Here is a 27,465-nt window from a genome sequence, read left to right on the forward strand (position 1 = left end):
AGCCTTTTGAAAGGACCTTTTCTGCTGCCCTGGCTCTGCACTTAATCAGTCTACAGATTTCATCCTATTGCCCGCAAATGCCCTCTCTCTTACCTTGCCCACAAGAGTCACCTTAAGCTTCAAATGCTATTCCAATTTCCTATATCCCTTACTGACCTGAGGACTGGAGTTAAATATCACATTGGCAGTTTGGGAAATTTAAATTCAATAAAACTCAAAAAGAAGCCAGCCTAATAGAGACCACCACCTGTTGTTGAAAATGCCTTAGCAATGGGAACTTTTGAATGCCCTCTTGGCAATTAGGGATGGGTAATAAATGCTGGCCCAGTAAATAGCAAGCCTCTGTTTTGATATTATGCTGATCTGTCATCTTGAATGGAGTCCATAAGAATGTTACTGCCATAGATAATCTCAGAATCCCTTTGGTACAGAAGCAGATCATTTGAACCATTGAGTCCACACCAACCCTCTGAAAAGCAGTCCATCCAGACCCCTACCCCATGTAAACCTGTATTTCCCATGGCTAATCCACCTAGCCTACGCATTCCTGGACACTATGGACAATTCACCTAACCTGCACATCTTTGGACTGTGGGAGGAAATCGGAGCACCCACTGGAGGAAAGTGCAAACTCCACACAAATATTTACTGAGGATGGAATCAAACCTGGGTACCTGACACTGAGAGGCAGCAGTGCTAGCCACTTAGCCACCATGTATCCTGGACCAACAACCTGAATGGTTGGTATAGGGATGGTTATGGCCACAGCTCAGCTGCAGAAAGCAGAGGGCAATGGTCAAAGGATGTTGCGTGGCCGGAAGCCTGTGCCCAGTGGTATACCACAGGGTTTGCATCGAGGTCCCTCGCTGTTTTGGGTTATACCTTAATGATCTAGACACAAATATAGGAGACAAAATCACTTTGTTGGCAGATGACACCAAAATTGATGGTTGGTAAATAATGAGGAGAAAGCCTTAAAGTGTAGACTGATAAAGAATGCCTGGTCAGATGGGCTAATCAATGGCAAATGGAATTTAATCCTGACAACTGTAAAGTGATATATTTTGGGAAGACAAGGCAAGGGTTTACACATCGAACGGTAGGTCTCAGGAAGTACAGAAGATCACAGGGATCTTGGTGTACCTGACCAAAACTTCTTGAAGGCAACAGGACAGATAGATAGGGTGGTTATGGCAGCATTTGAGATATTTGCCTTTATTAATCAAGGCACTGAATACAAGAGCAAGAATGTTCTGTTAGAGCTGTTAGGCCACTGGTGGAGTACCACGTGCAGTTCTGCTCAGTACATTATAGGAAGGATGTCACTGCACTAGACGGGCTGAACAGAATCACCAGGATGTTGCTTGGGTTGGAACAATTCAGAGTTGTTCTCCTTTGAGCAAAATTAAATATCACATAACACCAGGTTATGGTCCAACAGTTTTATTTGAAAGTACAAGTTTCCAACTAAACCTGTTGGATTATAACCTGGTGTTGTGTGATTTTCAACTATGGGGTAAAAATAATGACTGCAGATGCTGGAAACCAGATTCTGGATTAGTGGTGCTGGAAGAGCACAGCAGTTCAGGCAGCATCCAAAGAGCAGCGAAATCGACGTTTCGGGCAAATGAGTAAATGAGTTTCACAGCCAAAACAAATTCAAATAATTGTCTGGTAGCACAGAAAAAGAAATCAAGAGGGGGGAGAAAGGAAGGTAGAAGGTGCTCTGATGTCCTCGCAATGAACACATTGGGATTGAAAAGGCACATGGATAAGTACAGGAAAAGGAAAGGTCTAGAGGGATATGGGCCAGGAGCAGGCAGGTGGGACTGGTTCAGTTTGGGATTATGTTCGTCATGGACTGGTTGGACTGAAGAGTCTGTTTCCATGATGTATGACGCTATAACTTGAGTACTGCTGAAAAAGGACAGTTTCATCAAATCTTTTTGCCTTGTATTCTTCAGAACATTTGCAAAAATAACAATGTAAAGGGGACATTTTAGCCTGTAGGAGAAAAGAATGCAGATTGATTGTAAGTGGACTCTGATTGGTAGAGGCATTGCCATAGAAAATGACTGGATAATGGGCAGTCCAGTCAGAACATTTCTCATTCTACATCATGTCTTCACCAGGTCATCTCCTCTGCCCTGAAGCTCTTCAGCCATGTCCTGAACTCTTAGCTACCTTCTCCCCAGCCCCACCCCACTCCCATTTATTTCTCCACCCCGGAGGCTCCCAGCCTGTTTCCTGACGAAGGGCTTTTATTCAAAATGTTGATTTTCCTGCTCCTCGGATGCTGCCTGACCTGCTGTGCTTTCCCAGCACCACTCTAATCCTGACTCTGATCTCCAGCATCTGCAGTCCTCACTTTTGCCTTCATGCAAAGACAAGCCATGCTCACTTCGCTGTCCTAAATGTGCACTATCACATTATCAATATATTACTGAATCAGTGGTTCAGAACTGAGCTAGTGAGTGGATCAATGGATGGATGAGTGAATGGATGAGCAGGTCAGAGTCATAGTTATACAGCATGGAAAGAGACCCTTCACTCCAACTTATCCATGCCGATCAGATATTCTAAATTATTCTAGTCCCTAAATTAATCTAGTTAGCATTTGGCCCAAATCCCTCTAAACCCTTCGTATTCATATACCAACTAGATAGCTTTTAAATACCGTAATTGTATCAGCTTCCACCACCTCCACTGGCAGTTCATTCCATACATGCATCATCCTGTGTGAAAAAGTTGCCCTTAGGTCCCCTTTATATATTCCCCCTCTCACTTTAAACCCTCTAGATTTGGACTTCCCAACCCTGGTGAAAAGACTTTGACCTATTTACCCTATCCATGCCTGTCATGATTTATATACCTCTAAGGTAACCCTGCAGCCTCTGATGCTCCAGGGAAAATAGCCCCTGCCTCTTCAGCCTCTCCCTATAGCTCAAACCCTCCAACCCTGCCAACATCCTTGTAAACCTTTTCTGCATCAAGTTTTACACCATCTTTCCTAAAGCAGAGAGACGAAGGTGAGTGGGTAAGTCAATGTGCAAGAAAGGGCAGTTGAGGAAAATGGGCAGAGCAGCAGATGGGAACATGGTGAGGTAGAATGGCAATAATTGGAGGGGTAATCAGGTTTTTTTGAAGGGGGTGGTGTTGAGTGTTGGAGGCCAGTCGTGAGGGTTTACTGGATTATTAATCAGGGCTGTTTAGAAAGTATGGCTACAGGAGTTGCAATAGAATTTCTTTCCTTTATCATTTCCACTAACTACTCACAGCTAAATATATCAGGACAGCCTGAAGTCTCCCACACTTACTCTTGGTTGGAGACTTTTGTTGAGGGTTCTGGAGGTTAGGGAAATTGCCCTATCGGAAGTTTAAACTTCCTGCCGTTGTCTGTCTTGTCTCATGACAATTCGAAGAGGAGAAGATCTAGGCCATAATTTGTAGTTTCTTCATTTTATGCCAGCAGGGAAGCTCATCCTTCCTTTGTCACAGCTAATTACTTAAACTGTAGCTTCAAATTTTTAGAAGACAAGTTACATAAATGGTTAGTCTTGGAGATTTCACACAGGAATGATGAGACAAGGTTGCCATTCCTGCAGCTGACCATTATTGGTGAACCGCTATCAGTACAAAAAAAAATTGAAGGATAACATACAGACATAAATATTCCAAGTTTAATCTGCTGGCTCAAAATTCTCTACCCAAAGGCTGCTTCATATAAAACCTACTTTGTCTCCCAAACTGGGTGAGAACTGTCATGAGTACTGCTAAGAAAACCACCATAACACTCCACAATGCAATGATTAGCAACAGGCATTGTCATTTTACCCCAGTGTATATTAAGCATATGTGGAGGGCTCTAGTGGTACAATGTTATTATCCCTAGATCTGAGCCAGAACACTTGGGTTTAAGTCCCACTTGTTCTAAGGTATGTGATAACACATCCGAATAAATGTATTATTACATTCAAATGTGGCCTTGAGGTTTGCTGCTTTAATTTTAATTGAGTTATCAGGAATGGCAAGTTTTGCTTCCTCTGGAATACTTCATGGCTTGTTAAAAAAAACAAAGCAAAAAGTTAAAAAAAACCCCAAGACTTATCAAACCTAGAGATCACAAACAAAATGGAAAATTTTGAGTTAAATGGTAATGAAATTGTACTACTGCAAACCAAAGAGCTTTTGATAAAATATTTAAAATTTAAAGACCATTATGTACTTACAAGTAGTTCCATATGTGGTCATGACCACCTCCACAGCACAGGCGTGTAGAGATCCATGAAATGTAGCATCATTCAACAACTTGCTACAAAACAGAGGGGAAGAGATCATATGAAAATAGATCTTTTTTTAAAAACAGTGAATTGGTTTCATGTTTTCTGAAGGAAATCTAAATAAATTTACCTAAAATTTTGGACAGAGAGACGTTCTTCTTCCTGGAAATATAATACAGACCAGTGACTAAACAAACTAATGCACAGAACACAGCTTTCCTAAAGCATTTCTAAAGCAATTAATCCCATGGCAAAGCAGTTGAATTGAACAGTGTAGAACTAGACCTGAAGTTTGAAAGCCTTTACAGAAAAGAACAAATCAACCTGCTTTAATTGACAAAATCCTCCTCTGGACCTTCAACCTGTCTGTTTGACCACTACATTGTACTTGGTTCGATATTACAGTGGCATGTTTCAGAAGAGATGTGCAACAGATACCTTGTTTGTTGTTGAAGGGACATTAGAAAGTCTATGACACAATTAAACATTCTTAGGGTTTTTGTTCTAGATAAGAGAGTTTCCCTCAAGATGATAAAAGAATATTAAGCAACACTCCTATTGCAAATTACAGCACATTTCTGGCAGAAAATGAACAATTTTATTGAATGATGCTATATAGATATATAACTAAGTTTAACATTATCTAACAGCTAACACAATGCCACTATCTGGCAATCTAGCTAAGCAAGGCTCCTTGGGCAAAAATATAGAATTCTTCATTAAGATGGTGAGTGGGACTGTTGATTCAGGCAAATTTTGATGGAATGAGGCACAAGCTGGCCATGATAAACTGGGGAAATATTACTTAAGGGTTACTTGAAGTGGTTAGGCTATGACAAACATTTCAAGAGTGCATAGATGAACTGCAACAATTGTTCATTCCTGTTGAGCCCAAAAAGAAAATGGGGAAGGCAGCCCAACCATGGCTAAGTAGGGAAATTGTGGATATTATTAGATTGAAGGGGCATACAAATTGGACAAAAAAAAAGCAGGCCTGAGGACTGGGAGCACTTTAGAATTCAGCAAAGGAAGACAAAAGGATTAATTAAGAAGAGGGGCAAGAGATAACAAGATTAGCATGCAGGGAACATACTAATTGACTGTAAGTATGCAATCAAAAAGAGAATAGTGAAGACAAATGCAGGACCTTGCGGTCAGAAACAGGGGGATGATGAATAATGGAGAATGAACATAGGACAGGCATATTAAGTACATGCCTTGGTTCTGTCTTCACAAAAAATGAACCTAAATAAGATCCCAAAAATGTTGGGGAAAACAGTCTCCAAAGGGAGGTACTGAAGGAAAACCGTATTTGCAGGCAAATAGTAAAGTGATGGGAATAAAGATCAACAAAACCCCAGGGTATATAATCTACATTCCAAAGTACTTAAGGAAATCAACATAGATATAGTGAACACATTGGTGGTCAGCTATCAAGATTTAATAGATTCTGGAACAGTTCCTATGGATTGGAGACTAGCTAATGTAACTCCACCATTTAAAATAGACAGAGAAAAAAAACAGGGAATTATTGATCGGTTGGTTTGACATTGGTAGTGGAGAAAATGTTAGAGACTGTGAAAAAAAATCTAATAGCACAGCAATTGAAAAATAGTGATGGGATCAGATAGAGACAGCATGGATTTAACCAAAGAGAAACCATGCTTGACAAATTTATTGGAATTTTTTTCAAGGATGTAACTAGTACAGTTGACAAGGGGGAGCTAGTGGATCGCTCTGGTCTTTTGGGTTTTCAGGTGGCTTTCCATAAAGTCCCACCTAAGAGATTAGCTTGTAAAATTTAACTGCATAGGATTGGGGGTGGTGTACCCAACATGAATAGAAAACTGGCTGGTAGACTAAGTGGTAGGTAGTGATTAATTGGGTATTGCAGGGATCAGTGCTTGCACCCCCCATCCATATATATATATATATATATATAAATAATTTTGATGAGTGAAACAGCTGTAAAATTTTCAAGTTTGCATAAGACGCAAAGCTAGGTGGGAATGTGAGCTGCAAGGAGGATGCAGAGATACTTCAGTGCAATTGGGAAAAGCTGAATAAGTGGACAAATGCATGACAGATGAAGCATAATGCAGATAAATGTCATGTTATCCACTTGGGTAGCAAATCCAGGAAGGCAGATTATCCGAATGGTGTTAGAACAGAAAAGGTAAGGTGCAATGAAACCTGCGTATCCTTGTACACAGGTCACTGAAAGTAAGGTACAGGTGCAGCAGGCGGTGAAGGCAGCAAATTTTACATTGGCCTTCACAGCAAGAGGATTTGACTATAGGATCAGGGATGCCTCATACATCTACAATTGAACAAGGCCTTGGCTAGACCACACCTAGAGTAGTATCTGCAGTTTTGGTTTACTTACTCGAGGAAGGATATTCTGACGGCAGAGAGAGTGCAATGAAAGTTTCCCAGACTGATTACTGGGGCGGCAGAACTGATGTATGAAGATAAACTCAATTGGTTAGGACTATAATCACTGGATATAAGCAGAATGAGGTGGTGATCTTATAGAGATTTAGAAACTTCTAACAGGAATAGACAGTATAAATATAGGATGGGTGTCCTTTATGTCTGAAGACATCAGAATCAGAGGTCACAGTTTAAAGGCACAGGGCAGGCCATTTAGGACTGAGATGTGGAGAAAGTTCCTCACCAAGAGAGAGTGGTGAGCCTGTGGAATTATCTACCACATAAAGTGGCAATGGTGAAAACATTCAATATTTTCAAGAAGGTGAAGTTAGATATAGTTCACAGGGCTAGATGGATCAAAGTACATGAGGGACAAGCAGGAATAGGGAACTGAGTTGAATGATCAGCAATGATTATTTTGAATGGTGGAGCAGGCTTTAAGGGCCAAAGGGTCTACTGCTCCTAATTTCAAATTTTTTTATTAATGTTCTGATTTTCTAATGAAAAAATATTTTTTGCATTGCTCTCCTGCTTATCCAACAATACCTGTAGATTTGTGCATGTAAATGTTCCCTACCAAAATTAAATAGCATAGTATTTAAGGTTAAACACAGAGCAATAATGGTCACTTGAATGATCTGGTGGGAGGTAAATAGGGTCAATGAAACCATATCCCAGATGTATTGGTGCAAAACTGAGGAGAACAAAATTATTGATTATGTCGGTACTTTAATCAGATAATCTTGAAATAAAACCACCATAGTATTCTATACTTATCAAATCATTTCACTTTAAAGCTCAGCCAAATTAGTTTAGAATTGAAAAGACCACCAGAAAAGACCATCATAACTTATTGTTATATTATTTGTTCATGTATCATTGGCAAAAGTCAACACTTGTTGGCATCTATAACAATGGCAGCAAACTGCCTTCTTGAATTGCTGCAGTGCATGCAATATATCAACATCTACAATACTGTTGTTATGAAGCTGAAGGCATGTACTCTACCTTTAAGAGAGAGAGAATGCTTTTTTGAACTGAGAGATTACAAGCACCTGTGTGTATGTGACTAGATGGCAGTCCCAGAGTGTACTGGAAAATTGAAAATATGTGACATTTGGCTGTGAAATGAATACCCGAGTTTTGGTTGCTGTTTTGACAATAATTCAAATTTAGCCAGTGTAAATTATGCCCCAGGATACTAAAACTCAATTGAGTTTGCATTCATTACTTTGCCAACATGCGGATATTTTCAAAATTGGTCAGAGAGCAATTGCCATTGAACAGTGAGCAATTGCCACAGAGTCGGAGAGCTAACTGCCCATCTAACACCTTGCTCTCAAAGAAATTAGAAAACACTCTATCAAAGGTACTTTTCCATGTAAGACCTACTCACAGTAAAAGGACGATGACTCTGGGTGATCAGCAGCTGGAAGAGTGAAGACAAATGGGAAGACAAAGACTGTGTCGTCTTAAAATTAAGCTAATGTAACATTTATCAGTGTTTTATTGGAACAGTGTATATTTTATAAAGTTGGAGTCAGATAGTAAGTAGTTAAGAAAAGGTGGCCTTGAATTTGTGAATAGTTGTTGTTTAGTGTTCATGATCAGAGGTAAGAAAATGAAGTGTTATTTTATTTAAATAGTGGAATTTAGAAGTTCTCTGTCACTCATATTTTAACAGATTGAGATGAGGAGAGCTTTTCTGGGCATTTGGTTTAATTAACAGTGGGGTTTGCTTGCGTGTCGTAACACTGTCCAAAATATATTCATGAATTCTGACCAGTCATAGCAAAGAAATGATGTGTTTAACTTAATGGGAAATTAGCAAATGGAAATATTTCCATTTGGCTGCAGCTCATTTTCTTTAAAAAGATTCCCAGCTTCACTCCAGTCAAGATTCTGGTCACTGGAATGATTCTCATCTCTTTCATTTCCTTATTTTAATAGCAATTGAAACTTACCGATTTCAACATAGATTCCATAACCCTATAATACAAACGTACACCAAGCTTATATCGCTGAAAGAAAAGAAAATAATTTGATCAGAACAATAAATTATTTGTTTAAGGCATATTAGATAAATATTTATGGCATTTTGAAAGCAAGCAAAAATAAAAAATACCTGAGAGCCGATCTCAACCCATCCTTCTCCAACAGCCTGAGCAAAACTTTCCCGAAACTTATGACCCAGATTCTCCACTCTACTAATAATATCATTAGTCGGGTTCACTGTACAATTCTAGAGAAGTATAAAGACATTCAAATCATTATTTATGCAATGGAAAGCAACAGCTAGATAATAAAGAAGCCCCTTTAAAAACAGGACTTTTCAAACCTCCACTGAATTAAAGCTATGAGATGAGAGGTACCTAACAGAAACTACCAAAAGGTAATGATTGAAGTAATTGGGAGAACAAAGTGCAGAAAAATAAACATTATTTAAGATGCAAATTCCAATATAAAAGAGTACTAAAAATTCTCCCGAACTAAAATGTCTTAAATGCACAATCCCCTATAATTTAAATGAGAGAATTTACATAAAATAATGATTCAAATTTTGAAGTCAACAGCAAAGCTACTGCATTTGCTATTGACTTTGAAGAAAGCCACCACCAGGATCTCGCAAGTTACATGGTGTGGATTTTATCTTTCCTATAGTAATTTTCTTTTGATGCCAGCTATACTGGACTTCTGGCATCCAGGAGTGATATCCAGGAGGTGGGCGGCACGGTGGCACAGTGGTTAGCACTGCTGCCTCACAGCGCCAGAGACCCGGGTTCAATTCCCTCCTCAGGCAACTGACTGTGTGGAGTTTGCACATTCTCCCAGTGTCTTCGTGGGTTTCCTCTGGGTGCTCCGGTTTCCTCCCACAATCCAAAAATGTGCAGGTTAGGTGAATTGGCCATGCTAAATTGTCCATAGTGTTAGGTGAAGGGGTAAGGGTAGGGGAATAGGTCTGGGTGGGTTGCGCTTCGGCAGGTCGGTTTGGACTTGTTGGGCCGAAGGGCCTGTTTCCACACTGTAAGTAAGTAATCTAATTACAGATTTACAAACCAGTTTTTAGACAAACTAAGAAATAAAAGACAGGTTATATCACTTTTCATAATTTTTATAGGAAACAAAACAAAGACTGGAACAAGCGCATATTATTAAATGTAGAAGTTCAATTATTAAACAAACTTCAAATTTGAAAAGATCCAGATAATTTCCAAGAGGAGATAGAAAAAAAACTCAAATGTGTTCTCAAGGCGAGCAAACTTGTTGAGCAGGACAAAGAAGGCAAGTATGCTTCCCCCGTTTTCAAGTTTTAACCATTAACAGCATTAAAAAGTTAAGTGCTAATTTGGTGATTTACAATTAATTTCCATTTTGGTAAGGAATTGTTCTTAGCAACCTCCACATTTCAGCATTTAGCTGCACGTGTACAGGCAGACATTAATGTCAGCTTCATAGCAATGATGACAAAGACCAACAATTTGTCATCATTATAATATAATCTGGACTAAAAACTACTGAGACAAATGAAAGATACCATGGCACATTTCTTGAAAGCTACAATGTAATGTAATTATGAATCTACAATTGACAGCAACATGAAGTAATAATACATTAAAAATATTAAGGAAACATACATTTGGATGCTGTCTGACATCTTTATTAGTACCTTCCACAGTTTTACACCACGGAGGAGTGAGTTATACAAGTAGATTACGAAAGAAGCCGATATGTCATAATCATAAATTGAAATTTAGTCTTGATAATCTATAATATAATTTAGCAATAAAATATTCACCTTGAAGGATTCCAACATACATGATACAGATACATTATAGGTCCAACACATTTTTAATGACAAAACAGCAAAAACTGCCAATTAATTTTTTTTTCAATGCAAAATTAACACTAAAAACTTTTTCATCTAGAACCCTGCACACTAACTATATTAGTTTCGGTTTTCAATTAGGTTACAAAGTAATTCAAATATTTGACATCTATAAGTTTTCCAGCTTATGAATTTCCATAAATATATGCAGTCTACAGAAACAGCATAACACACAGCAATGTCAAAACACCTCTTGATAGTTCAGGGTAGCATTAGTAGTTGATTATTTTTGAACCAACCTTTCTTTGATGTTTAAAAACAAACTAATGTTCCCCTCAGGTCTTTTATCCTCACTACAAAATCCACTTACATCAAAGTATGCTTTAAGTGTATTTGAAGGTTTGTCATCAGCTGTATTTAAAATCATCTGTAACTGCTGGATGGTGTTCATTGCGGTCCTGCATGGGAAAGCAATGGATGAATTAAGCAAAAATTAAGGAACAAATACCTGGCATGTACTCAAATCACACTGACACCATAAAACAAACAATTCTACACATGTAATGGCATCTTAATTTGTTCATCTCATTTTCCAATACACATTTGTCATAGCTGAGCTCTTCCACAACTATTTAATGACATAAAAAACATAATTTACAACAGCAACTACATTAATGGAATACATTGCATAAACATTAAACAGAAAGAAGTGTATACAATAGAAACATTGAAGTGGTAAAAATCATAAAAACTGGTATATTTTAAAATAAATTATTTAACAGTGACTTTTTATAACAAATTAAGCAATAATATCTTACGCTCATTTTAACATCACTATCATGGCATTGCAAAAATTACTTTTTATTTGTGCATTGATGGTGTCTTTTCTTTTCAGAAAATGGCAATTGATAGAACACAACTACAATATTAAGTCACAAAATAATACATTTACTTAAAATTTTTCAACAGAATGATAATATGATTTTTCTTTCCTACACTGCCTAAGCAACACCGAAGAGGGAAGCTTACTTTCTTAAAATAAGGACTCTGCATGAACAATGCATTGCTCCTTCTTGATTCACAAATTCAAACACTGTTTGCAGTAACAGCCCTTGTGTAAATGTAGTCCATGAAATACACAATGTTCTTCAACTCCATCAGCACACTTACATATTGATCTGCATCTGTGGTAACTGCAAACAACATAACTGATCCAAAGTACACACAAGAATTCTTAGAGGCATGGCATTCTAAACAGAAATCTCAAAAATCACTGATCCAAAAATAAATAAAATTGACAACATCCACACAATTCAATCAAACCAACTTAGATGGGCTTTGATCACTACTAACTGGGGTTTACAGCTTCTTGTGCTATCAGGCTTCTACAGGAGAAGTACAACTCATACAATTCAATGAGTTCAATCTATCATGTACTGAGATTAAACCTTACTGAAGGATAGAAGAGACAGAATTCAAAGAGTCAAAACTCTCCAAAACCAGAAAATAAACTAAGTACAAATGATGCAATTACTCAAAAAACCTGGCTTGAGACTAATTCAATTGTTGAATTGAAATTGGCCTAATTATCAATATCTTTCAATAACTAGCCTGCCAGATGCAATGTTAAGTGAAGAAAGAATGCCGATGAGCAGAATGGTGGTTGCAGAATATTGATATCATAGTAGTACTTTGAAACAAATGAAGGATTTGCACAACTTCAAAGTGCATCAGAATTGCAGATTATGATTCTAAAATTGTAGGAAATAAACTATAAAACAAAATATTTGCATGAAATAGAATGACAGTTCTTCTTGCTTCAATCTACATTTCCCAATTTTGATCCTTGCTGTATTAGGATAACTGCAATTCTGATTAAGTTTCAAGTGAATTATCAATTTACAAGTCACAACTTAAGAGCTAATTGTCACAAAGTCCATACCCAAACAAATAAATCAATGGTTCTAACACAGATTGACTTTTGCAATTCATTCTAGCATGGAGAGTTAAAAATGTTTCAACATTCACATTGGCAAAATGGGTCACCACGATATTGTCAGTCCACATAGACCAAATGGACTTTGAAAATCTGGTTGAGTAATAATTAGGTCAAAATCTTCGAGGAGAAAGTGAGGTCTGCAGATGCTGGAGATCAAAGTTGAAACTTTATTGCTGGAACAGCACAGCAGGTCAGGCAGCATCCAGGGAACAGGAGATTCGACGTTTCGGGCACAGGCCCTTCTTCAGGAATGAGCAGAGAGTGTTCAACACTAATTGCAACACTCTCTGCTCATTCCTGAAGAAGGGCCTGTGCCCGAAACGTCGAATCTCCTGTTCCCTGGATGCTGCCTGACCTGCTGTGCTGTTCCAGCAATAAAGTTTCAACTAATAATTAGGTCACTCAAGTTTCAGAGATCGAGTCCAAGTAATATCTATACATCACAGATGATAGTGAAACGTAATGTAAATTCCAACATAATATTTGCTTCTCGGACACAATCCAAGATTCCAGTTTCATGCCTGAATGGGTTTCTTGAATAAATTATTAAAGGGTCACCCAAAATCAAGATTTAGTTACAATAATCTCAAAAGTATAAGGAGTCACAAAAACATTACCCAACAGAAACCACTGGTTATTTTCTACAACAGAGGGGATATATTGGCTTACACCAAAGGAAAGTGGTTTAAATTCTGATTTGATACTAATTGCAATTTTTTACAATTGAAGGGAGAATACAGTTAATTGTATCCTTGACCTGCCAGGCTGATGAACCAAGCCATGGCTATCTGCGCATGCATAAATTCAGATGAGTGCACAAAGGGAACAGTTAGTTAAACATGTAGACTTGAAACTTCAAGCATAATTTTATAGAAAAACTGCTACTGCCATACAAGGGCCGTTGAAGTCTCCAATCATCCAAATTGTGGACAGCTCATACAACTTATTTTCAAAATGTGTAATTTGAGGCTGCATCTTTTTGTGTCTGGGTTTAAAATATCAGGGCATTATTCAAAATGCTTTTCTGACAAAAAAAAGAATATTTTTTCATGAAGTATCTTGTTATTTCCAAGCATAAATCAAATATTTTTAGTTCAATCTCTATTTACAGTATAAATTAGATGCATCGCAAACAGCTTGTAGCCTGAAATATAAAAATCAGATTTATTCAATGCTTTGCCATTTCCAATCATCTTCAGCATTTCAAATTAGACTACTTTCATTTGAATCTATAGATGTTGTAATAGTAGGTCAAGAAATTTACACTTTAATCATCTCAGTAAAGAGGTGGGCATCTTGATGGCTCATCTAAAAATAAGAACACATTGCTAGAAAGTCTGATTAACAGTTGTTTGATTGGACGGGGCTCAAGTATTGTTGAGAAAACGCATTTTGTTGAAGCTTTTGTCTCACACTTATCTGGAAATTTTGCAATAAAAATTCAGTAGGAAAAGCAACATTTATACTGTAGGTATTACATGCAATTTAAATGTTGATTTCCCAAGGAATTTGCATTCTTGCAAAATGTCCTGATGAGTGCAAGATGAAAAGCTTCAATAAAGATGTATTTTTTCATCAATATTCAAATTCTGATAAACTCAAACAACAGCTAAACTAGATCATAAATATCAAGACCCCATGAAACAGTGCAAAATGCTATGTTTCAAAGAGATGACAAATGAATGGATTCCATGTAATCCAAGATGGAGGACAGAAAAAAAACTTTGACTGTAAGAGCTGCTCCTTTTTTGAAGTATTTTCAGTGTTGGAGTTGATTTCCTCAAATTCGAGGAATTTTATAAATTGTTGCATTGTTTTAGAACTTCGAAAAAACATCAAAACAACAGCACTTGAAAAAACAAGAAAGGGAGACAAAGGCAGTGACCACATGGTGGGAAGTGAATCAATGGAGAGAGAAACCTACGCTGCTGTCTGACCAAGCAGCGAACCTTCACAGCTACTTCCTCTGCTATTTAATTTTGTGTACCTCTGGCATGGAGTTCATCTAAGAAAAATAAACAAACAGCAAAATTCACAGCTGACCTTGGAGAAACCTGTGTGGGGAGATCACAGCAGGGGAACAACTAAGTGGCTAGTTTGTTAAAAAATCTATAATATAGTGGATTCTTTTTTCATTATGTTTTTTTACTGAGGTCTGTCTCTTGATTAAACTTTAAAGATACAGAAAGAACCTAAGGAACAACATTTTCACGCAGAGGGTAGTGCATGTATAGAATGAGCTGCCAGGGAAGTGATGGATGTGGATATGTTTACAACATTTTAAGGCATCTGGACATGAATAGGAAGGGTTTAGAGGAATATGGGCCAATGTTCCATAAATGGGACGAGATTTATAAAGGATATCCGGGCTGCATGGATGTGTTGGGTCCATTTCCGTGCTATATATCTCTACGACTCTATGAATAGTAAGTGAAAAGAAAAGCACCAAGAAGGAGAAATCAGCACCTATTTGCATAAGAAAATCATAGAAAGGAAGGTAGAGGCATTTTCATGATGTACATCCCAGTTAAGATGGCATTGAAATAAAGAAACAAAGAGGAAATGAAGACCAGCTTGACACATTTGATTTGGCAGACCTAAACCTCATCCTCAAACAAGCAGAGGGTGTTTTTGTCAGAAGTGAGGGGCAGAAACAGGTGAGGATGAAAACCAACACAAAAGACATTTAAGTGTAAAACAACCAACTATAAATGCTTACATTTTCATTTCTGACTGAGTTATAATCCAAAACACATTCAAAACTTAAGATTTTATTATGAAAAAATAGCTGGCACATTTTTGTCAAGCATGTTGACATAAACATGAGCAGAAAGTTTATACCTGACAGGAGTTTGGGGAGGAATGACTGTGTGACTGTCTTCAGTCTGCCACTTCTTTGGCGTTCTCTCAAGTTCACATCTTTAAAGAAAATGTATTAATTATCAAAGAATCTCAAAGCATGTCAAGATACAGGAGAGAAACAGCACATTCAGGCCACTCTTCTTCACCATTCAATGAGATCATGATTGAGTTGGTAATCCTCAACTCCACATCCCTGTCTTTTCCCTACCAAATACTTGGTCTTCAGATTAAAAATCTGTCTACCGCAGCCTTGAACATCCTGAACAACATAGCTTCTCTGGCCCTCTGTGGCAAATAGTTCCACAGATTCATAACTCGGAGGAAAATCCTCTTCACCCGTCCTTTATTGGTGACATCCTATTCTGAGGTTATGCTCACTGATTCTCGACTCTCCCATTGCGGGACACAACCTTTCCACGCTTATGCTGTCAAGTACTCTAACAATCGTGTTTTCAAGTACATTTAAGTGTTCTTTAATTGCAAAGAGATGAAATTATTTTTTGATAAAATAACATTACCTCATGCCATTCAAATGTTAACTGAATGCAAGTTACCAAAAATAACCATTTTAGATAATTCCTACATTATTGGTGCCAATAATAAGTCTATATTTCTGCCGGGTATTTAAATTGCATATTAAAGAAAGACATATCACTGAAACTAAGCCCAAACAAGTTTCAATAAGAGATTGTTTCATGTGATTTCGCTGAATATCTCAATTATTAGATATTATATAGATTATTTATTTCTAAATTTGTTAATACATTTCTATTGTTGTAAGTTACTAAAATCTGCTCCAGTACTTTTTAAAATTTCCTTTCTGAAAGTCAGAGCTGTGCACCAAATTTGAACAAAACTTTATCTTGCCTTGATGAGCTGAACACAAGTCTCCTTATCTTTTCAGGAAGTATCTAATTCACCACAGGGGGAAAAAATGCTCAGAGGGCTAAGTCTACAATTTTTCAACAATGAAAAAGGTTTTAAAAATAAGTTTGGCTTAGACTAATGAGTTGGGATCAAGCTGGCTGCACACTGAATGATCAGACTAACAGTGCAATTAAATAGCAGGGCACAGATACATTGCCACTGATTCTTCTATTACAGGTAGCTCATTGAAGGCAAATATTAAATAGACATGATGCACTCTCTTGAAAAGAAGCTTGCTAACTAAAAAAGTTAATCCTCGAAAAGCTATCCTGAGACTTTATCAATCATTGCTGAGCAAGGCAGTAGAAAGTAAGACAGGAGCAAGTTTCTTCATCAACAGCAAATACAGAATAGGTATTTTTTTCCGGACAAGCATATTACCTTTGGTCTGGATCTATTTGCAGAGTTTTGTCTTGCTCAAGGAACAATCTTCCATCAAAATCTTTGTTCTTATGGTAAAGCTCTTCATATTGTCTTGAAAGTGACTCAATCTATACAAATGTCACAACAGCCGAAAAAAATTCCGCAAAGAATATTATACTTAGCATTAGTGCAGCTCATGTTTAGAAATGCTTCAAATGCTTTCCAAGTTCAGTACAATTAAAAAAGACTGATCTGAAGATGCAGAACTTCTTCATATTTGTTCCTGGATGTGATGATCTTGTCAACATTTATTACTGCCTATTTCTATGACTCTAGTTGTCTTGAACAGATAGCAGTTGGGCTTATGTTTGAACCTCTCCTATGCAACCAAAGTGAAGAAGAAACAATTATATTGCTCCATGGTGAATGACTTGTAAAGTTAATGGGAGGTAACAATATTGCCACAACGTTACTGCTCATCCTTCCTAATGATTAAAGTTGCAGTGAGAAAAGATGTTAATCAAGAAATATTGGCAAGTTATAAACATTCTGCATTACTTAACACAAACCATCAACTATGGACAGATGGATATTGAAACTGGTGGGAGAGAATGAATCAAGAAAACTACCCTGTCTGGATATTCAACTTTCTAAGTATTCTCATAGTCATATCCATTCAGGTGATTAAGGGACATTTAATCATATTCATGACTTGAGTAGTGTAGCTGTTGGGCTGGGAAATCAATCAACTACCAGAGTACCCAGTCTCTGACCTGCTCTTGTAGTAACAATGGTGCTGATACTGTTGGTGTAGTTAAGTTACTGTTCAGTGTGACTATTCAGCCCTCCAACACCCAACCCTCAACAAGAGGTCTACGGTGCAGTCCTTGGAAGTTAGAGGAAGATGCTTTAGTTCATCTTATTTGATAGCACACGTTACTCGCCAATTGTGAGCCCAAAGTTAGATATTAAATTGTCTGTCTCTCTCACACACACACACACACACATTAGATCAAACAATCAAACTGCCTGCTTTCAACTGATGAATGTAAGTGTTTTTTTAAATACAAAAAGGGTTATGTCTTTGAGCAAGACTGCTGAAACACTCTCTACAGCCATCTATTGGCCAAAGCCGGCAACCACATGGCATCTTACCACCAGAGTTAGGAGTGTAAGTGCTCGCACAAAGCATGCCCAAAAATCTTAAATCCAAGTTTAGTTCGTGAATATGATTGCGAGTATAAAGATGTTCTTACAATATATTTTTCCTTGTCATAATGTTTGCAAGCACATTAGTTTGCATGACAAAATGTATAACTTTCATTAACAAGTCCTATCAGAAGGATGCTGTGAAACTTGAAAGGGTTCAGAAAAGATTTACAAGGATATTACCAGGGTTGAAGGATTTGAGCTATAGGGAGAGGTTGATTAGACTAGGGCTGTTTTCCCTGGAACATCAGAGGCTGAGGGGTGACCTTATAGAGGTTTGTAAAATCACGAGGGGCATGGATAGGGTAAACAGACAAGGTATTTTCCCTGGGGTGGGGAGACCCAGAACTAGAGGGCATAGGTTTTTGGTGAGGGGGAAAGATATTAAATAGACCTATTGGGCAACTGTTTCACGCAGAGGGTGGTAAGTATATGGAATGAGCTGCCATAGGAAGTGGTGGGGGCTGGTACAATTGCAACACTTAAAAGGCATCTGGATGGGTATATGAATAGGAAGGGTTTGGAGGGATATGGGCCAGGTGCTGACAGGTGGGACTAGATTGGGTTGGGATACCTGGTCGGCATGGACAAGTTGGACCGAAGGGTCCGTTTCCAAGCTGTACATCTCTATGACGAAGCATAAATATGTGTCATCTTGCTTACCTCAGGAAACCCACCAGAACAGGGTATTTTAAGATTATCCAAAAAAGGAAGAAAGCTCTTCAAATAGATATTTTTCACCTAGACAAATGAAACACAAGGTTCATAGTCAAACATCTGAAAATGTGGTCATAAACATTCATTTAGCTACTCTTAACATGTTAAACCATATTTCTTACAGGAAAAAAAATGACTTTACTTTCATGATCCGAGAAGTGTGTTCTTCTCACCAAGATTGTGAATTCTGTTGTTATTTAGTTTCTACTGCCCTCTTCAGGTAATGACATCCAAGATAAATCCTGACACTGCATGACATACTATTAATATATGGAAGTGGTTTGAGAGTGCTCTGTGCTAAGGGATTAATTGAGTAAGCAAAAATAGTTTGCTGTCAGGAACTTCTGAATGCAAGAATTTGGAGTTTCCTTTATATTTTTTGAACTGATAACATTAAGTCAGTTTAAGAAAATGAAGTAACAAATTATACTGCGTATTTTACCCAATTGACTCAAATACTAGTAATTTCACTTTAACATCCAAGGACAAACCTTTCTTCTAAAAAGGTAATTCTATATTGGGCTTCCTAGGAATACTGAGTTACACAGAGTCATACAGCATGGAATAGATCCTTTGGCCGAACCAACCCATGCCGACCATGTTCCCAAACTAAACTAGTCTGCACTTGGCCCATTTCCCTCCAAACCTTTCTTATTCAAAAATGTATCCAAATGTCTTTTAAACATTATAACTGTACCTGCATCAGAGAAACCTCACTAGAAAAATGGCAGACATATTAGGATGAGGCACCATCAAGACATGGCTTTCTGGCCAGTTAGACTCGATGAGTCGAAGGGACATTTTTTTTGTGCTCTAGAACTCCATGACTAAACTGGGCTGCCAAAGGTGCATCAACTCACAAATCAGAGCCTGGCGGCACATGGGCCCTCCAAGTTTTATATAAAAGGCAACTTAAATCAATTAATTTTATATTAAATTTAGACAGCAAAAATCAATAAGAAAGACAAGGAATTAGAGATCAGATCATTAGATGGATAGATTTTATTTATCTAAACTAATTTAAATGAGAATAGTGGCAAATGAGGAATAATTATGATCAGCTCAAATTGGTATTGGCTATCATCCCATTACTAAATTGCTTACCTTTACTGTGTCCCTCACAAAAAATATGTATTGTTATTCCAACAAAGGAACAGGAAAAAGGGGAGGAAAAGTGTGGTTCCACTCTAATTTGTTCACAAAAGCTTGAGAAGGATCAACATTAGCAAGAGACAATTGTTGGCAAGACATGATGGGGCTGCCAGCGTTCAGATGTGAGAGAATTTTGTACAAGAAGAATGAATATGACCTGTATTTCTTATGGAATGACAGATTCTCAATATAAAAACCATGCTGAGTTAATTTTAAAAAATAGAGGTGAAATTTGAGACTGGAGTCAAGGTCAAAAAAATTTACATCTGCACACTGGTCAAGACAGGATTGCCTAGCAAAAATACTTTTTAAAAGGACCAGGTCTAAATTTTAAAATTATCTGCTATCATAAGATTGTGAATTACACTGAATTTAAATTATGTTTTAGAACTTTTAAGTTTTTCAATATTTTGACAAATTAAAGTGCTTTAGTGCTTCAATTTCATCACTGAAAAATATACATGAAATTTATAAATTAAGATTCATAAATTTATGATTTGGAACTGTTTAAGAACAAAGTAGAGAAGGGGGTCATATGACCTACTTGAATTCTTGATCGACAAGCCTAGATGGCTTGCTTGCTATGGGGACAGCAAAAAAAGGCTCAGACTGTTTGACTGTTAAGAAATTGAGAGAGATTTAGATCTGTAGACAATAGGAAGAACATTGTGTTGACAGTTCTCTCTCTCAGACAGGTACGATAAATATTAGGTACTCCTTATACACATGACTGTGCGGCCAAATTCCACCCCAACTCCATTTGCAACTTCAGCAACGATATCACCACTGTAGGTCAGATCTCAAACAATGACGAGACAGAATACAGGAAAGAGATTGAGTGCTTAGCAGCATGGTGTAAAAACAACAATGTTTCTATCAACATCAGCATAACAAAGGAGTTGGTATCGACTGGATGAAAAACAGTGGAGGGTATGCCTCTTTCGGCATCAAAGCTCCTGAGGTGGAGATGGTGGAGAGTGTCAAGTTTCTGTCAGTGATGATCACCAAAAAACCTGTCCTGGACCATCCACATCAAAACGACGGTCAAGAATGGCCAACAACCGTTTCTACTTCCTCATGAGGCTAAGGAAATTCAGCGTGTCCACTAGGGCTCTTACCAATTTTTATAGATGCGCCATATTAAGCATCCTATTTGGTTGTATCACAGAGTGGTTTGGCAACTGCTCTTCCCAAGACCACAAGAAACTACAAAGAGTCGTGAACACAACCCAGTTCATCACACAAATCAACCTTTCATCTACTGACTCCATCTATACTTCCCACTGCCTTGAGTAAACAACCAAAACAATCAAAGACCCCTCCCACCCCAGTTATACTGTCTGCCACCAGCTTCTATAATGTTACAAGACCTGCCGAGATTCTCCAGAAATTTGTTTTTGTTTCAGATCTGCAGCATCCACAGTTCTTTATTTTATTTAAATGAAGAAGATGATATGCATTGTCAAAATGAAACAGTTAGTTCAGTAATTTGATTAAGTGGGAGATCTTTGAGCGATTGGTAACTTTGGCCAAAGAAAATTATTCCTGAAGTAGGGGTGAGCAACAAACAAGTGTCTCCATTATTATTTGGTGTACTTAGATTTGTGTCAATATTTTTAGCCAGAACTTAAAAGACTAGAACTCACTTGATACTAAAATGTAGCCATTTTGATAGGTTAACCTATATCAATGAACGAAGTGAGGGATAGTCAATGTAACTTCCCAGCTTACAGAAGAATTAAAAATAATGTTTGGAAGACAAGATTCTAATATTCTACCATCAATACTTACACTTTCACAGGCCAGGGGAAGTCTACCAGGTCACAAACTACCCTCAAGACTGGAGTACCTCCCATGAGAACACACACCCCAGTCACTTCCTCCCCCATCATCAACATAGCCTTTCATCCCCATTAACCATATCTAGTAATACTCAAGGTGATTCAGAATAGCAGTTATGCCAATACTTTTGCCTAGGCCTATAGTTAATACTATAGAGACATTTTAGGTTGGCTATACTGTTCATTTCCATCAAAAACTTTGATTACATTGTACGTGTTATGAAATCAATACGGATTTTTTTTTAAAAAAACTATCTCGTGGGACATAGACATCGCTGGCTGGCCAACATTTACTGGCAGTCTTTAATTGCCCTTAAGAAGGTGGTGGTAAGCTGCCTACTTGAACTGCTGCAGCTCATGCTCTGCAGATAGATTCACAATTCCGTTAGGGAGGGAATTTCAGGATCCCTGTCTGTATCAATAGTGCAGAGGTGAACATGGTCAAGAGCTCAAAATTCCTAGAAGTAAATATCACCAATAATCTGTCCTGGTCCATCCAAGTCAACACTACAGTCAAGAAAGCACACCAATGCCTCTACTTCCTCAGAAGGCTAAAGAAATTCTAAATGTCCACAATGACTTTTACCAATTTTTATATACACATCATAAAAAACATCCTATCCAGTGCATCACTGCTTGGTATGGCAACTGCTCTGCGAAAAATTACAGAGTTGTGAACATAGCTCAGTCCATCACGCAAACCAGCCTTCCTTCCACAGACTCAGTCTATACTTCCGGCTAACTTGGGAAATAACCAACATAATCAAAGACCCCTCCCCGCTCCAGTTATGCACTCTTCCATCAGGCAGAGGATACATAGATTTGAAAACATGCACTAACAGATTCAAGAACAACTTCTTCCCCACTGTTATCAGACTTAGGGACAGACCTCTCATTTTAGAGTTGCACTTTCTGTAGCTGTCTGCGTGGGTTTCCTCCGGGTGCTCCGGTTTCCTCCCACAGTCACAAAGATGTGCAGGGTCAGGTGAATTGGCCATACTAAATTGCCCGTAGTGTTAGGTAAGGGGTAAATGTAGGGGTATGAGTCGGTTTCGCTTCGGCGGATCGGTGTGGACTTGTTGGGCCGAAGGGCCTGTTTCCACACTGTAATGTAATCTAATCTAAAAACTATATTCTGCATTCTGTTCTGTGCTGCTGATGTACTTATACAATGTATGATTTGTCTGGATAGCACGCAAAACAATACTTTTCACTATCTCAGCACATATGACAATAATAAAATCAAAATCAGCATCAGTGAAGGTAATGTGATCTACTTCCAAGTCAGGATACTGAGCAGCTTGAAGGAGAAATTGTAGGCAGACATTTCCTCATGTATCTGCTGCCTTTGCCCTTCTAAATGGAAATGGTTGTGGTTTTGGAAAGTGCTGTGTCCAAGGATCTTGGTGAATTTCTGCAGTGCATCTTGTAGATAGTATACACCGCTGCCACTGAACATCAGTATGCTTGTGGTTGTGCTGCCAATCAAGCAGAAACTTTGTCATGGATGAGCTCCTTGAGGTGTTGTTGGAGCTGCACTCCTCCAGGCAAGTAAGGAGATATTCACATTCCTGAATTCTGCCTTGGTAGACACTTTTTGGGGAGTCAGAAGGCGAGTAACCCGCTGCAGAATTCCTGGCCTGTGATCTGCTCTTGTAGCCACTGTATTTATATGTTGAGTCCATCTGAGTTACTGGTCAATGGCAAATCCCAGGAAGTTGACTGTTGGGCATTCAGTGAGGGCAATGCTATTGAATGTCAAGGTCAGTAGTTAGATTGTCTCTTACTGGAGATGGTCATTGCCTGGTATGTGGTATGCATGTTACTTGACGCTCGTCAACCCAAGTCTCGATGCTGTCCAAATCTTGCCGCATTTGAACATGAACTGCTTCAGAATCATAGGAGTTTTGATTGATTGATTGCATACCAGTGAAATCACCGCTTCTGATCTGATGGAAGGAAGGTCATTCAAATGAAGCATCTGAAGATGTTTGGCCTAGGACAATACCCTGAGGAACTCCTGCAGAGATGTCCTGGAGTGGAGATCTGACCTTCAACAACCACAACCATCTTTCAATGTCCCAGTATCACTCCAACCAGCAGAGAGTTTGCTCCCTAATATTCACTGATTTCAGTTTTGTTAGGAGGTAGGAGACAGAGGGTGGTGGTGAAGGATTATTTTTCAGACTGGAGGCCTGTGACCAATAGCAGACTGCAAGGCCTGGTGCTGCGTCCACTGCATTTCATCATTTTTATAAATGATTTGCATGTGAAGATAAGAGGCATGGTTAGTAAATGGTGGGCGGGCATGGTGGCACAGTGGTTAGCACTGCTGCCTCACAGCGCCAGAGACCCAGGTTCAATTCCCGCCTCAGGCGACTGACTGTGTGGAGTTTGCACGTTCTCCCCGTGTCTGCATGGGTTTCCTCCGGGTGCTCCGGTTTCCTCCCACAGTCCAAAGATGTGCAGGTCAGGTGAATTCGCCATGCTAAATTGCCCGTAGTGTTAGGTAAAGGGGTAGATGTAGGGGTATGGGTGGGTTGCGCTTCGGCGGGGCGGTGTGGACTTGTTGGGCCGGAGGGCCTGTTTCCACACTGTAAGTAATCTAATCTAATCTAATCTAATCTAAATTTGCAGATAACACCAAAATTGGTGATGTAATGGATAGGGAAGGTTGTTATCTCAGATGGTTTGATGGGCTAAGGAGCGGCAGATGGAGTTTAATTTAGATAAATGTGGGGTGTTGCATTTTTGTAAGGCAAATCAGGGCAGGACTCATACACTTAATGGTCGTGTCTTGGGGAGTCAAACCAAGGGATGAGGGATGTAGGTGCACAGTTCCTTAAAAGTAGAGTCGCAGGTAGACAGGGTGGTGAAGGAGGAGTTTGGCATGCTGGTCAATGCACTGGGCATAGGAGTTGGGATGTCATGTTGCAGCTGTCCAGGCCTGTCCTAGAATACTGCATTCAATTGAATTCTTTTATCCTGCCATAGGAAAGATGGTGTCAAACTTGAAAGGATGCAACAAAGAATTACAAGGACGTTGCCAGGACTGGAACATTTGAGCTATAGGGAGGGGCTGAAGAGGCTCGAGCTTTTTTCCCCATGAATGTCGGAGGCTGAGGGGTGACCTTATAGAAGTTTATAAAATCATGAGGGGTATGGATGAGATAAATAGCCACGGTGTTTTTCCCAGAGTAGGGAAGTCCAAAACTAGAGGGCATACGTTTAGGGTGAAGGGGGACAGATTTAAAAGGGACCTAAGGGGCAACCTTTTCACATAGAGGGTTGTGTGTGTATGGAATGACCTGCCAGAAGAAATGGTGGAAGCAGGTACAACTACAAAGTTTAAAAGGCATTTGGATGGTTACACATATAGGAAGGGTTAAGAGGGATATGAGCCAAATGCTGACAAATAGGACTATATCAGTTTAGGATATTTGGTTGGCAAGGAAGAGTTGAACCAAAGGGTCTGTTTCTAACTCTGACTCCTTTTTGCCATACTTGGTTAAGTGCTGCCTTCATGTCAAGGGCTGTCAATCTCAACTCACATCTGGAATTCAACTCTTTGGTCCATGTTTGAACCAAGGCTGTAATTAGGTCAGGAGCTGAGTGGCCCTGGTGGAACCCAAACTGGACATCAGTGAGCAGGTTGTTGCTAAGCAGGTGCTGCTTGATAGCACTGTTGATGACACCTTTAGTGAATTCACTGATGATTGAGAGCAGACTGATGTCACTGCCTTTGTCAATTAGTTTACTGGCATACAACATATGGGTTATGAAGTATTCTTCACTTATGGAAGAAATTTAGAACACTACCATTCCATTTTGCACATCTTTTGATTTTTCATTCTATTCCCAATTTTTATACACTATCAACTTGCCTCTTCCACATTGCACTCATTTTCCTTACAAAGGATTTCCATAACTCTGGCGTCTACTTCAACTGAATTGGCTGTTTGTGAAATTCTGGTCTGACTTCGTCTAGAAGATCGTGACAGGCCACTGGAAATTACACTGTTCGCAGCAGCTCCTGTAAGAAAAGTAGTTGTTTCAGTAAATTACACAAATCTACCTGTACATCATAAGCACAGCTTTCCTGTACAACTTATTTCTTACATTTTACCTGCTATTTTACATACACAAATGAATGGCAACACATAAAACATACAAAAAATAAATACTGCAATCAAGTCACCAAGAGACGCAATTGTTACATATGGCTGAGACTGCCATAATTCAATTCCAGTAGTGGAGCTTGGAATGTAAATTCCACACACTTTAAAATGCTATATTGTAATAGCTGTGCAGGATTTTTAAACCAGGATTGTAGGAGAAACTGCTAAATGCAGTTTCATTTAGAATTTTACTTTTAATTGATCACCATTTCTAATTACAATCTTCAGAAACAGGTGATCACAATGAAATTTGTTTTATACAGTATAGATATTTACACACATTCAGACAAATATACACACATACACAGTAAAGCAACAAAAGGTATAAATGTATCTTTCAAAAAAAAATTTTTACATATATTGAGTGCAATCAGTATGTTTACTTAACATGATACAAAATGAAGAACATACTATAATGCCCCATATCGTACAATGATCTCAATTAACTAAAATCATGGCATTTCAAGTGCTTTGCTTGCATTTCACTGTAACGTATCACAGCTCTCCTAATGAATCTGAATTGAGTTTATTGTCTTCCAGTCTGAAAAATAGCTTTCTCTTTATCTTGTGGAACTCATTGCCATGGAAGACAATGATGCCAAGTCATTGATTACACTTAAGACAGAGACAGATAGGTTCTTGATTAGTACGGGGATCAAGCGTTACATGGAGAAGGCAGGAGAATGGCACTGACAAACATAGTGGGCCAAATTACCTAATTCTGTCCTATATCTTATGGTCTTGTAACTCTTTCCATAGTCAAAAAACACCAGATTTTCTTATAGATTTGTGGTGCAATGTTTCTCACTACCTAAGCTGCAAGTGGTGACAACCAGAGGGCAACATGGCCGGAAATAAGGCTACGTTTACCTGGTGGAACACCACATGCACAAAAATCAGACTAGGCCAGCAACAATGGGAGCAACAATTAAAGCAATAGGACCCTACCAGAAAGTGGACGACAACAAGCATTCACTACCTATTCCTCAGTTTAAAGTGGCACAAAAGAATTAGAGACAAACAGATGGACATTTAATTGGGGTGGGCATCAGCCATTGTAAAACCGCACACATAAGCATGCGCACCTGAGAACAGACGTTCTGCTAAAACAATAAATTTCTCTCTTTTGATGCTGTCAGACCTAAGCTTTTCCCAACACTTCGCTTTTAGCTCAGATTTTCAACATGCGCAGTATTTCCTGTTTACTTATGGTCAATTTTTACAGTACTTTTTCACTTATTATATTGGTCATATTTCATTTAGCTATCTATTCTTTTAAATTTCCAAGAAAATAATTCCATTTTAAAAAAAGTCAACATTAACTTTTTTTCCAAATGGTTAAATTTGACTGGGAACATCCTGGGCTTTACTGAGTTATGTATCATGAAAGGTATGACAGAATTGTAGTGGGATAACGAGAGGTCTGGCAGCACAGAATTATTTTGTGGTCTGGTATCTCAGAAGGGGAAACATCTCACGTTTGATAGAAGAGACAGAATAAAAGGGGGCTGACTCACTTGTGCTTTCATTGCTGCTCAGCAGTGAACAGAAGGCACATCAATTCCAGATTTGCTGAGACATTCTTAAAACACTTGATTATTGCAAATAATAAATGTAGCACTAATAATGTTTCTATGACACAAGAACCAGTCAGATGACAGTTTTTTTTTACACATAC

At 38.5% G+C, this 27,465-nt stretch overlaps 1 protein-coding gene across 1 annotated transcript in view; it reads right to left on the bottom strand.

Moving 5' to 3' along the window:
- Positions 1–27,465, bottom strand: part of rb1 (retinoblastoma 1) — a 197,664-nt gene that overhangs the window by 126,260 nt on the left and 43,939 nt on the right. The window contains exons 8-16 of the mRNA XM_043700386.2: positions 25,494–25,642; positions 18,563–18,640; positions 16,709–16,818; positions 15,380–15,457; positions 10,910–10,997; positions 8,839–8,955; positions 8,678–8,734; positions 4,411–4,442; positions 4,230–4,312 (exon numbers count right to left, since the gene is read on the bottom strand). Coding sequence (XP_043556321.2) covers positions 4,230–4,312; positions 4,411–4,442; positions 8,678–8,734; positions 8,839–8,955; positions 10,910–10,997; positions 15,380–15,457; positions 16,709–16,818; positions 18,563–18,640; positions 25,494–25,642 — 792 coding nt within the window. The remainder of the gene's footprint in view (positions 1–4,229; positions 4,313–4,410; positions 4,443–8,677; positions 8,735–8,838; positions 8,956–10,909; positions 10,998–15,379; positions 15,458–16,708; positions 16,819–18,562; positions 18,641–25,493; positions 25,643–27,465) is intronic.

The sequence above is a fragment of the Chiloscyllium plagiosum genome, unplaced genomic scaffold, assembly GCF_037043375.1.
Source record: "Chiloscyllium plagiosum isolate Xiang-an unplaced genomic scaffold, Cpla_swu_hap1 HiC_scaffold_12, whole genome shotgun sequence".
NCBI lineage: Eukaryota > Metazoa > Chordata > Chondrichthyes > Orectolobiformes > Hemiscylliidae > Chiloscyllium > Chiloscyllium plagiosum.